This window comes from Vipera ursinii (genome assembly GCF_947247035.1).
Source record: "Vipera ursinii genome assembly, chromosome: Z".
Taxonomy (NCBI): domain Eukaryota; kingdom Metazoa; phylum Chordata; class Lepidosauria; order Squamata; family Viperidae; genus Vipera; species Vipera ursinii.
Window position 1 is genome coordinate 77,812,427 of NC_139517.1, and position 14,502 is coordinate 77,826,928.

The following is a 14,502-nucleotide window of genomic DNA, read 5'->3' on the forward strand; positions in this document are numbered from 1 at the left end:
ACAGAATAATAATAATAATAATAATAATAATAATAATAATAATGTGATCACTATTGTATAATTCCATAGAGTTAATATATCACCGATCAAAGGAAGAATATAGTTACATGAGAAGAAATGCAGATGCACAGAGAATTTGTTTCTCTTTAAATTTAAAAACCTTACAATGGGACCAGTTTAAAAATATTTTTAATATATTTAGTAATAGTCAAAAGATTTGGAAAATTTACTTTGCCATGAATACAATCCAAAAGCTTGGAGAGAAAAAAGACATCCCTCAAAGTACCAGATATACTGTACAATCATATATATATATATATATGATCTCTAAATACAGAGGAAACTGAGCAGATACCATTTCTTAAAGCTAGTTAAAATGCATGTTTCAGTAAAACATATTACGTGAAAAGGACAAAGCAATTTGGGATGGCAAGCAAAGCAAAGCAATTCCATTTGATCTAAAGCAAAAAAGCTTGAAAATAATAGCTGAGAAAAACGAAATACATACATACAGAGGGCTGTGTTTATTTAAAGCATGGACCTGAAATAGCGGCCCCCTAGATATTGCTAGAATTACATTTCTCATTATTTATCACGACTGGCCACGACAGATAAGGTTGAAGGAACTTTATCAAAGGTTCTACACTCTTCATTTAAATGCAAAATGACAATCTTACCACAGTGATACTGACGGCATCATCAAATTGGTGCATTATAATACTGATGACTGCAGAAGCCAGGAGGAGCATAATCAGAGGATTTTTAAACTAGAGAGAAAGGAAAAATATATTTTTTTCAGAAATATCTTGGAATAATAAAAAAAAAAATTCACCATTACAACAAATTTGTTTAGTGACTGTTCAGTTACAATGGCACTGAAATAGTGACTTATGACTGTTTTTCACAGCTAAGACCATTGCAGCATCCCCATGGTTACATGATCAAAATTCAGATGCTTGGAAATTGACTCATATTTATGACAGCTGCAGCGTCCCAGGGTCATGTGATCCCCTTTTGTGATTTTTCTAACAAGCAAAGTCAATTCACTTAACAACCATGTTACTAATCAACAACTGCAGTGATTTATTCAACAACTTTGGGAAGGAAGGTCATAAAACAGGGCAACATTCACTTAACAAATATCTCTCCTAGCAACAAAGATTTTGGGCTCAGTTGTAGTGATAACCTGAGCACTACCTGTGTGCACTTTTCTAATTAATCAGAATTTCATTTATAAATAAAATAATCAAAAATATTTTGTAAATATTTATTTAAATAAGCTTTGAAAGATAAGAAGAAATATTCAAGGAATCCAATCCTAAAGTGGCCTGAATAGTGGGTGGAAACTACCTTGGAAAATTAAATCAGTTGAAATACATTTCTCCATTTATTGTCATCCTATTACAACATCATTTTGATCCCAGCATTTCTTAGCTTGCATGAAGTCAGCTCATTTGGATACTTAAAATAATAAAAGTGTTTTTGGAAAGATTCTTACCTGAGAAATGTATTTTTTCCATAGTGGTTCATCTTCAGTAATATCAAATTCATTCCAACCATGAAATGCCCTTCTATGGCAAACTTCACAATTTTTCAAGCCATTCTGAATATCAGCCTACAATATATATTTATATATAGATATGTATTTTTAACACATGTATTTAATCTACACATTCATGTGAGTGTATACTTTTTGTACAATCAAAACAGTAAAATTCCATAAAAGCCATATTGTGTACATGGTATTTCCTGGATAAAACTCTTTTATCTAAACTTGTTTCATTATTGTGTATTTTAAGAATTAGAATGACACAGTAGAAGTTCTATTATTAAAACAAACAATGAAGACTTATTCCTGAATTGCTGGATTTTTACCAACAAAAAGACTTAATGTTCACTTTCTTCTACTAGACTAATAAAGCATCATTGTATTTGAGATTCAAGAGACTGAATCCAATTTCCATCATGTGAACTTGCCCGTGCAGGGGAGGGGAGAGTATTTTCCAGCCTCCAAATCTCTTTTTTCTAACACCTGGTGCTTCTTCAGAATATAATTTCTGAAAGTAATTTGCTCTTGCACCATAAAATATTAAAATAACCTTATTAACTGTTTAAAAATGAACACTCCTTTCCCAAACCAAAAATAAATATAAGACCCCAACCACATCCACTTTCATTATTATTTATTGCTGTGATCTTTGGGCTTCTCTCAATGTTACACAGGCTATTCAGCCACCAATACCTTCTCCATCAGAAATCTTCCATCTTGGAGGTTAGTTCTCATAGCAGATAACCTGCTAGAATACTATTCCTAGAGAGATAGACCCTCTTGACATCAAATATGATATTTATTCATTCATTTATTCATTTATTCATTTATTCATTCATTCATTCATTCATTCATTCATTCATTTATTTATTTATTTATTTATTTATTTATTTTTGGGACTTATATGCTGCCCTATCTCCCGAAGGACTCAGGGCGGCTAACAACAATAAAAAACAACAGTACAAAAATTAAAAAAGAATTAAATAACAGCCCCAAAATAAATTAACTACACAGTTAAAAATTTAAAAAGTAAAACATATTTAAAAACCCATCATCAATCCAGGTCAGCCTGATGGGAGAGAAAAGTTATCCCTTATGGGTAGGAAAATAGAATTTTTGCAGACATTTAGAAAGCTTTCTTGCTTCTGCAATTAATTCATTCAACTTGCCATCTCTATATTGTTTAGTATGAATTCATCAGAAATCAGAAAAGAGCATTTAGAGAGAATCAAGATAAACAGACACCCATCTAGATGACAAAATGCCTTTATCTTAAAACACCACAACTGATATATAAAAGTGAATCAGAAAATATGCACATTTGGTAAATAAAATTCATTGATTCTCTTCTGATTTTAATATTTTAACAAATGAGCAGTGTAGATCAGTTCTGAGAGGGGACTTCTGGAAGTTCATACATTTTAAAAGTTGTCAAAGTTGAGAAATAGTGGTTTAGATTACTAAATTAACAATACAATTAAGTTGTGATCAGTATGTTTAAAGTAGGTCTTGCCACGGGACAACTCAATCTGGTATAACTCAAGAGAGGGACAAGTGAATTGCAGCAAGCCTTGTCTTACTTTACATTTGAACCTTTTCAATTTAGAAGTCCTCAAGGCTGGATGCAATTCACTTGTCCCTCTCTTGAGATATCCCACCTTGAATTGTCCCGTGGTAAGCTGTGCTGCAGTGAGTTGACTGTGGCAAGTTGGCCATGGCAAGATGGCCATGGCAAGTCAACGGCCGCAAATTATCCCATTTCTTAAAGCAGCTCTTTCCATTCCCAGATGCAATCAATAGTCCCAACTGACTGAAATTATCAAGAGTTATAGTATCAAATCTCTATATCAAGCTGAGCATTCTTCCAACAAGACTAAACCACTTCTCATAAAAACTCAAAATGGATCTGCTTTATATATAATACAGTTTAATCTAAATATACAAATCAATATTTATCAATCAACTATAAAAAGATAGTCTTTGAAATATTTTTAGCAAACCAAAGCACTATTTGAGCATCATAAAGAAATAGATTAACTAACAAATTATTAATTGATCAGACATACCAAGTTAAGAAATACTAAAACATGCTAAGAAAATGTTCTATTTACATATTCAAGTTGTTATTTACCTGAAGAATGCTTGCCACTTCATTGACTGGTAATTCACTTGCTTTTTTGGAAGTTAGAACAGGAATCATTATTTCATTTTCATCCTTAGGCAGCTGTTGAAAATGTGCAACCTAAAAAACAAGGAGCTATCCATATCACCAGATACCATAGTTCAGTTACTCCAGTAAATTACAAAAAGAAACAATATCCAGAAAAACAAAAATTACTATCAATTGGAACTATGTCTTCCTTTTGATTTGAGTACCAACACATTAATCAAGAGCATTAAAAATACATTATTCTATGCTGAATAAATTTTCAATATCTTTTTAAAAAATTAAATCATATCCAAATTGTATTTTATATATATTATAACAACATAAATTAAACATGAATTCTAATTAGCAATTAGTATATTGTTTTAAATAAGTGACCAACTTAACGCATAATACAAAACGTTTTTCCCTATCCAGTCATATCCAACTCTAAGGGGGTGATGCTCATCTCTGTTTCCTAAGCAAGGGACCCACATTGTCCAAAGACACTTCCATGGTTATGTGGTATGCATGACCATATGCCGAGGCACACAGAACATTTCCCACCCAAGTGGTAAGTATTTATCTATTTCATTTGCATGCTTTTAAATTGCTAAGTTGGCAGGAGCTGGGGCAAGAACGGAAGCTCACCCAGTCACATGGGTCTTGGGACTCAAACTGCCAACATTCTGGTCAATAAATCCAGTGTCTTAACTACTAGATCACTATATAAGAGCCTGTATTTTTATAAGGCTTTTGTTTCAATTACAGACAAATGAATAGAAATCAGCTCACAGGTAAATACATAATAGTATACTAATAAGAGTATACTAATAATAATGTAATAATGTTATCCATTCAGTCAAGTTCAATTCTACACAATTCTATGGGCCAGGCCTTTCCACCTCTTCCAATCCTGAACTATTTCTTTGTTTTTCTCTGGTTGATGTCAGCTTTGATGGTATTCAGCTACCATATTCTATGATGGCCTGATAACGTGGTCAAAGAAAGTGAGACACAGTTTTATGATTTTGGCTTGTAGTGATAAGAGATCTTCTAGTCCAACTTCCTGCTCAACACAGGACTGCCATCCCAGTCAAATGGTGTCTATTCTATTTTTGAAATCTTCATGATGGAGCACCCATAATACCAGGAGTAAGCTATTCCACTGATTAATTGCTCACATTGTAACATAATTTCTCCTTACTCTAGGTTGGATCTCTCTTTCAACAGTTGTCTTCCAATACTTGCAGAACTGTCACAAAGAAGAGAAAATGACTTATTCTTTAGGTTTTCTGAGGGCAGGATTCGAAATAATGGGTGGAAGCTTGTTAAGGAGAGATCCAACCTAGGATCTTGTCAATGATCTCAAGCAACTGGGACCACAGTCATCAAGAAAACAATTGGTAACACACTATGCCGTGAAGGACTGAAATCCTGCAGCACCCACAAGGTCCCCCTGCTCAAGAAAGCACATATACAGGCCCATCTCAAGTTTGCCAATGAACATCTGAATGGTTCAGAGGAGAACTGGGTGAAAGTGTTGTGGTCAGATGAGACCAAAATTGAGCTCTTTGGCATCAGCTCAACTCACTGTGTTTGGAGGAGGAGGAATGCTGCTTATGACCCCAAGAATACCATCCCCACCGTCAAACATGGAAACATTATGCTTTGGAGATGTTTTTCTGCTAATGGGACGGGACAACTTCATTGCATCAAAGGGACGATAAATGGGGCCTTGTACCATCAAATCTTGGGTGAGAACCTCCTTCCCTCAGCCAGGACATTGAAAATGGTCGTGGATGGGTATTCCAGCATGACAATGACCCAAAACACACGGCCAAGGCAGCAAAGGAGTGGCTCAAGAAGAAGCACATTAAGGTACTAGGAATGGCCTAGCCAATCTCCAGATCTTAATCCCATAGAAAATCTGTGGAGGGAGCTGAGGTTTCGAGCTACCAAACGTTAATGATTTGGAGAGGATCTGCAAAGAGGAGTGGGACAAAATTCCTCCTGAGATGTGTACAAACCTGGTGGCCAACTACAAGAAACATCTGACCTTCGTGATTGCCAATAAGGGTTTTGCCACCAAGTACTAAGTCATGTACTTGGGGTCAAATACGTATTTCATTCATTAAAATGCAAATCAATTTGTAACTTTTTGGAAATGCATTTTTCTGAATTTTTTTGTTATTCTGTCTCTCACTGTTGAAATAAGCATGGGATCAAATAATTTTTTCCTTAACTGTACAATTCAGCTTCCAAATCATTTATCATGTATTATTATGTTTTAAAAAATAAATTGGATAACTATTTAACTTGGATGTTGTAAGACTCTTACCTTGAGCAGGGAGTTAGACTAGAAGACCTCTGAGGTTTTTTCCAGCCCTATGATTCTATGATCTATGACAACATGGAGAAATTTGTTTACCAAGAGTTAATTAATGGATCTGTTTGGAGCTAAAACTAAGCCTTTTTGAATTGGTTAACTGGATAACTCTGCTGAATTTTTTAAGGGGTTTTGTTATGCTTACTATGGCATGCAGCCTTTAAGAAATAACAATAACCAGAACAATCATAAAATTGCAATTATAAGAAGACAACCAAAACCCAAAGGGCCCGCTTAGATGTGCATAGAAGATTAGGCCATTACTGACTGCTGACATAAAATTATTGAAATCGTGGCTTCATTTCAACATTGACTGAACTATGGCATTGAACACAAATCCTCACTGAAATCTCCCTCTTCAAACTAAAGCCACAGGAATTAAAATATTTCTCAGCCCATATTTATGTTGCTAAGTCAGAAAAATTACAACTTCTCTAAAGGAAATATAGAACTTGAATATGCACTGTTTTTCTATTCCAAAATGCAAAATAACATGAAAATATCTTTGAGAAGTACATTTCTGGGCTACTAATAATTAGCACATTATTTTAATTCTACAGGTGAATCTTTTATTATAGATAGTAGGGAGCTAGAAACCTATCCCTTTATCTCCTAGCCATGAGTTGATCTTATTTCTCATTATATTTCATTCCATCTACTATATTCTGAAATTCTTGAAGTTTGTTCTACAAAAGGTAAAGTTATTATGAGCGATAAATAATACAATGCTTATGGAAACATCATTTATATGCATCACCAGAGAGGTGATATAGTTGAAAGATGGATGATAGTAGATATGAGTAGATAATATATAGATAACAGTAAATATAGTGGATAGTAAATAGTAGATAGCAGATAGTAGCTATCTATAAATAGGACAAATATAAACAGTTGATAGCAGACAGCAGATGATAGATGATCATAAACAGATAGTAGATAGTCATAAATAAATAAAAGGGATGCAGTGGCTCAGTGGGTTAGGATGCTGAGCTTGTCGATCAGAAGGTCGGCAGTTTGACAGGTCGAATCCCGAGTGCCGCGTAGCAGAGTGAGCACCTGTTACTCGTCCCAGCTTCTGCCAACCTAGCAGTTCGAAAGCACGTAAAAATGCAAGTAGAAAAATAGGGACTACTACGGTGGGAAGGTAACAGCGTTCCATGCGCCTTTGGCGTCTAGTCATGCCAGCCGCAAGACCACGGAGACATCCTCGGACAAGCACTGGCTCTTCAGCTTTGAAACAGAGATGAGCACCGGCCCCTAGAGTCGGAAACGACTAGCACGCATGTGCGGGGGAACCTTTACCTTTTTAGTAGTAAATAAATACTATATTGATAGATGATAGGTAGATAGATGATAGTAGATAGTACATAGATGATAGGTAGTAAATAAGAGTGGGTAGATAGTCCATGGTTAGTAATGGATAGAAGGTAGATACCAGATAATAGGTAGGAAGTAGGTGGCAGATAGTAAGTAGGTAGGCAGATAGAAGATAAGATGGTAAATGGTTGGAGAGAGAGAGGAGGATTACAGTATAGATCAGAAGTTGACAGCCAAGGAACAGTAATAAGACACAAACATGACAAAGGAAAAATGTGTCCCTGCTATTGCCATAAAGCATTTTCTTTTGGAATTCAACCCAATAATTACATTATCCTGCCTGGTTTCTGCAACAAACTTAGCTTCCATTACACTGGACAACAAATTGTAACACTTTTGAGTGGATCCTAAAGATTTTTGACTTCTAATCACAAAAACAACTTGTAATTTAATCTACCATGTACAGTTTTATAGAAATCTGTTTTTTCACAGGTTCTAACTATACCCAATTTAGTGTGTTCCAAACAAAAAATACCATTGATCCTCCAAAGTCCTACTACAAGGGCAATTCGGAAATAAAACTCTGTTTGAACATGTACGAGAAATAGACAGGGATAGTGATGCCTGTCCTATGGCGCCATGCGCAGTAGTTCAGTAGGCAGTGAGGAGTGGAAGAAGGTTGTGTTGCTATTGACTCGTCCACTAGATCAATCGAAAATGAACCAGTTTTTTAAATGAAACAGTGGCTTGCACTGCACCGCTTCAACAATGACAATACACTTCATGATGCTGTTACAGGGTGGCTTGATTCCCAGGCGGGAGATTTTTTTGCAGAAGGAATTTCAAACCTTGTAAGACATTATAACAAGTGCCTCAATTTGAATGGCGAATATGTCTAGAAGTAATGTAATGTTGTAGTTTTCTAATTTGTATAATACAAGTTCTGTATCTGGGAATGTCTGTTGATCGCCAAATAGTGGTTTATTTCCGAATTGCCCTCGTACTAAAGAAAAGAATCTTGTTGTTTAAATACACATTCTCTAACCAACAGCACCACATCCAGCTATCTCTCAGTACAACTTTTATAGCCAACACTGCAATGCTGGCTGGGGAGAGGGCTTAAAATACACACACACACACCTTTATATATATTAGTAAAAATTTTTTTACTAATTTTCACTTGTGTTATAAGATGCTTTATGCTCATGCATGTCAGGCATGCACTCACAGTATCACAGTATACTACATAACATTTGTGAAACTGGTACAGTTTGGGCATGCCTAGGCATGCTTAAGCTGAATGAATGCTGCCTGGAAAACAGTTTGCATGCACAAAGACTACTCTTTTTGTTGGTGTTAGTTGCCATGCATTTTGATGTGATCATTTCAAGTCACAGCATTATCTATGTACATGTAATTTACATAACAAGTAAGCCATTTATAGACATTATAGGATGATTGGTGACAGCATGAATATCTCACCAAGGCCAGAACAGCCATGATACAGTCTGCTACATTTATGGTGAGTACATACTTAAGCCTCAAAGACTCATCATGACTAGACTTGTTAAGAAAACATACAACTGTACTTTGATTGTAAGATTGGTGATCAAGACAAGGCTTGGGCTCCTCATATTTGTTGTGTAAGATGTGCTATTGATCTTAGAGCTTGGCTCAAAGGAACTCAGAAGTCAATGCCATTTTGCTGTCCTGGTGAAATGGCAAGAACAGAATGATCATATGATTGTTAACTTTGTCTGACTAATATCACTGGTTTCTCTACTAAAAGTAAGAAATCAGTTAAATACCCCAACCTGCCTTCAGCCAGGAAACCAATGCCATATGACAACAATCTGCCAATACTGAAGCCACCAGAGAACTGTGTCTTAAATAAAAGACAAAGATGTTGCAGTACACCAGCCAGGCACAGAGGGTGACTATGATCTGGATTTTGAACTATGTATGTCTGGTGGACCTCATCTCATAACACAGTTAAAATTAAACAACTTAGGGACACAGAGTTGTCAAAATCAAAAGCAGAACTACTGAGTTTAAGACTGCAAGACTGGTATTAAAAATTCTGTCTTTCAAAACCACCAAGATGATTTAACAAATTTCTTTGCACAGATTGACAGCCTCATTTTCTGTACTGACACTGATGGATTGTTCACAGCTCTGGGTTGTGAGCATGAACAACTAGAATGGTATCTCTTTATTGATTCATCAGTGTTAAGTATCAAGGCTGTCTTGTTACACAATGGCAATGACAAGTGTTCTCTTAGTAGGTCCAGAGAAAATCACTTGGAATGTATTCAAGATATTGTTGAGAATTTTCTTGGCAACTACAGAGCACCAAACTACATTCAGCTGGTTGACAAACTTTTTACAGTATGCAAGTCTATGAAGTGTAATATATCACTGAAGACTTCTTTCCTAAAAAAAAATCTAGGTACTGTCAGTGACAAACGTGGTAAAGTTTCACTTCAACATTGCCACAATGAAAAAATTGGAATCCATCAATGCTGATTATTGCTGGGCACAACAGACAGATACATTAGTACAAACAAAAATCAGCAGCAATACAGCCCTGTTGAACTCATGCAGTGTGTTGGAAACATTATGCTATTAAACATATTAGTCATTAAATGTTAATTTCAAATGCTCAGGATTCCTATCTGACACAATCATTCTGAAATTACATTTCTGTTCAGTTTGAGGAGGGTCTATCATAATCATCAAAGTTTTCCAAAAAGTAAATTTTTGAAAAAAATTCTTGTCCAGTGTTATCTACTCAATTCTTTCATTTCTTCCATTTAAGAGAGTTTCAAGGAAAAAAAATCTCTAGTGTTTCCCCAAACTGTATTCATTTATTTATGTTTAACTCCCCTTGGTTCATAATTACTAGTTACATTTTTTTTAAAAAATTAAATTGTTATTGCAAGCAGTCTACAGCAGGGCTTTTCAACTTTTTCACCCATTGTACCACTTTTAGGATATGGCAATATCCAAGTACCACCAGTACCACCAGCTCCCCAACTTTTCAGGGATGGCAGCCCAGAGCAGGGGGAGGGGGAAAGAAGAGATGATTTTGTGAGGGGGATAAACACATGCATGAGTGTGTGCACGCACAGGAATACCTGTTGCTTGCACACTTGCACAAGTGGGGTTGCAAGCACCGATGCTTGTGGTGATGCAACTGCTTAGGCAGGGAATCGCGAGCACCTGCAACACACATTGATGTGACTGTTTGCTCACAGGGACACTTGCATGAATGGGGCTGTCCGTGAGCGCACACATGTGCACCGGACAGCCACTCGCATCAGCTGTCAGTAGCCAATAGGCCATGGCCATAGGTTGGGGACCATAGGTTGGGGACCAATGTTCTGAATAAATAAGCATTATTAATCAATAATCATGTGAAATGCCCAGCTGGATGAATCACAAGTTGGAAGTAAGATCGCCAGGAGAAGTATCAAAAATCTCAAATATGCAGAAGATATGACTCTAATGGCAGAAAGTGATGAGGAACTAAAGAGCCTCTTGATTAGGGTAAAAGAGGAGAGTGCAAAAGTTGGCATGAAACTCATCATTTAAAAACGAAGATCATGGCATCTGATCCCATCATTTCCTCACAAATAGAAAGGGAAGAAATGGAAGCAGTTACAGATTATATTTTCTTGGGCTCTAAAATCACTATCTTGTTTTCTGCAATCTTTCTCAGTGTCCAGCTATCAAAATCTTACATATAGTTTGTATAGCAATTCTTTATCTACATAGGTTTCCTAGAAGAATCACAGAAGATTCAGGAAGAGCTCTTAGGAATGAAGCTACCCAAGCCATACCTAAGAGAAGGAACTTCAAAATAACCCATAAAAAACCTGCAGCAAACCATTTCTCTAATGTTATCAAGAAGGCTGCATAGACATGAATTCATGCATACTTTATGAACTTTTTTTCATGCAAACTTCCTGCTCATCCCAGTTCTGTTTATATTCCTATAGACAAGTTCAAATACACTTACAATTCATCAGACATATTGCTTACAATCATACATGCTTTCAAATTCTTGTCACACATTCTACTCACATAATTGACGATAAAAGATTTGATAAAAGACAGGTGCAATCATAGTTCAGTGAAATATTCAGTATTCATTCAGTATTTTGATCAAAGAAGCAAAAGTTTGCAGCCAATAAAGTGGCAGAGAATATGAAATAGCTAATATAATTGTTCAATATGCAAAGAAAATTCTTTAAAAATAGTTTTTTTGAGTACTATGTGTTTTTTAAAGAGTATGCCTGCATTATAATATTTGGAGAATTCCAAAATATTTAAGAAGGAAACCATATATTTTCAAATTTAAAATTGCTATAGAAAATAATCAGAACCACTCTATTTATCCTGGATGTTGATCTAAAGAGCATTTTTAAAAAAATGTATCATTACTTCCACATCAGTACTGTCTGAGCTAATCAGTTGAGAGAGTAGTGTATTATTAATATTGAATAAAAGAACTTTATTATAGCAAGACATTGAAGTCTATCATTTCATCCAGACTGATCCAGAATTTTCTTGACTTCCATTTGTTTCTTCCTGATACAGTACAATCTATGTCACTTTATATAATAATAATAATAATAATGATGATGATGATGATGATGATGATGATGATGATGACGTTGGAAGGGACCTTGAAGGTCATCTAGCCCTACCCCCTGCTCAGGCAGGAAACCCTATACCATTTCAGACAAATGGCTGTCCAGTCTCTTCTTAAAAATTTCCAGTGTTGGAGCATTCACTGCTTCTGAAGGCAGGTTGTTCCACTGGTTAATTGTTCTAAACTGTTAGGAAGTTTCTCCTTAGTTCTAAGTTGCTTCTCTCCTTGATTAATTTCCATCCATTGCTTCTTGTCCTGCCCTCAGGTGCTTTGGAATAATTGAAGAACATACATAATACTCTGCTGGTTTGGACCCCTGGCCCATCTATTCCAGCAATCTGGTCATATAGTGGCCAAACAACTGCACAAGAAAGCCTATTAATCACCCAGTTCAAGAAGGATGGTATATGAATCCAAGCCTTTTAATACTTCAATGAAAGAACTGTTCTTTTCAGTTTCTTCACTCTGTGAGTGGAATATGTTTATGAATGAATGCTATAGGACTTTTTACGGAACTCATTTTGAAAAATATCTGGAAAGGAGGTGAATAAGAGAGGACATAACAAAGAAATTCAATCCTGGAAATATCAAGACTCAAGAGAGACATAATCACCCAGCAGATCACCTTCAGACACTACCATCAAGATTAAAAGCCATTTATCCCCAAGTCTTCCATGAATTGATCCAACTTTGGTAGCCAGCACCGCACCTCATGGTAACAAATTCTAAAATTTAATTGCACTTTGTGTAAAAAAACCAAATCCTTTCATTCCTAAAATTAAAGGAAAGCACAAAAAGAGATTTGATAAAAAATATGGCAAATTCTGTACTGAGTTTGCAATACCTATTTCTCTTTTATTCTCCCATGGAAGCCTTTGTATTCATTACTATATATACATGATAGAAAATCAATAAATGCTAATCTGCACAACGTATGCAACAACTGCAACTATTCTTTGGAAAAATTATCAAACATACCTTAAAATAAACCCTTTATATAAAATATATTATCTTCTCAAATTATTTTGTCCAGATTTTTAAGTAGTATAAGCCGGGGAAAACTGTTACAATTAAATTTAATGCTTCATATGAAGAGATAAGAGTTTTTGTGTGAATTATAGATTTAGAAACTGAACTGGATCTTACACAGATGATTACATTTCATATATTAATTCCAGAAGGTGAAAATCATAAATTGTTATAAGTGCTAGCTACTTAGTAATTTGTATGGTAGTTACCTAAATGAAGTATTATTATTTATATTATTCGGCATTCAACTACCTAGGTTTGGTTATTGTAGGAAATAATACTTAGATGTTCCAAAATATATATTTATGTTTATTAATACAGCAAGAAAAACTTTTTGCTACTTCATTTTTTAATCATCTTCTAGGGAAAGAGTTTCTCTTCCATTTATTTATTCTGGTTTTTTTAAGAGACTAGACCAGGAGTAGGCAATTTCCCCCAGACGTCATATACCATATATGTACCCTGCTGCTTTCCCCCACCCCCCCAACCCACCGACCTTCCAATGCTCTGCTCCTGCCCTCACTGCTAATACCCTGCAGACCAGAGAGGAACAGCTGAAGGGCTGGATACCCAGGTCTGGCCTAGTCACAAAAAAGTTGCTAAAATGAGTTACAGAAAAGTAACAGATGGAGACATATTTACTAAAATATGTATTTCTGCTTGCTGTTGGCTACCTACCATAACATTATTATTAGACTGAGTGGAAAGCTTAATCTGATTAAGAATGAAAGCTACAACTATTCTCAGATTTTATTTTATTTTTTAAAAAAAATCCTAATGTAATTTAGTGTTTATTTTATCAAGCGTTTAAATATAAACAAACAACACATCTGTTATATCAGTTTCTCTGGATGCTTTAGCAAAACTCACCACTAATCATTAGTCATGATGACTGGAAAAGACTAAAAACATGGTGAAAAATAATCTAGAGTCAGATTGAAAAACATTGCATTATTCTGTGATTACTGTGTATCTCATAACTTTTAATGGTAGCGTCGATGATGACCTTTCTTTAAGACAACTACATTTCAACTTTGTTCAAGCAAGAGAATTTATTTCAATAAACAAATTATAAAGATAGAAAAGTTTTCTACAATAAGCATTTCGTTCTAAGAATTTAATGAAACTTACTACCAAATAACTATGTGTTAAGTCTGCAGCCAGAGTTAAACTACATAACGTGCCCCCAATATATTCCTAAATGAAATGTAGCTAGAATACATGGGCAGCCAATTTAATTGATATGGTGGAATTGGAGAGGATAGGGTTAACCCTTCCCTTAATGTGAACTTTAACATTAAAATTCAGGTTGCATTTGGTGGCATTATTAAAATACAAATGAGTTATCTTCTTATTGATACTAATATATGATATATGACACCACTGGCATTTCTGGAGCTTAGTTGGACTAAACC

General features: G+C 35.2%; 1 protein-coding gene across 12 annotated transcripts in view; it reads right to left on the reverse strand.

Moving 5' to 3' along the window:
• Positions 1 to 14,502, reverse strand: part of ATP2C1 (ATPase secretory pathway Ca2+ transporting 1) — a 56,329-nt gene that overhangs the window by 40,080 nt on the left and 1,747 nt on the right. For 6 of the 12 annotated variants that reach the window (XR_014494297.1, XM_083378416.1, XM_083378407.1 and 3 more), the window contains 3 exons: positions 3,681 to 3,791; positions 1,499 to 1,615; positions 678 to 767 (listed from right to left, as the gene is read on the reverse strand). Coding sequence is in view for 11 of the 12 variants with exons in the window: in XM_083378409.1 (XP_083234535.1) it covers positions 678 to 767; positions 1,499 to 1,615; positions 3,681 to 3,791 (318 nt within the window). In the remaining variant the exon portion in view is untranslated. The other 6 variants (XM_083378415.1, XM_083378413.1, XM_083378414.1 and 3 more) reach the window with 3 other exon arrangements.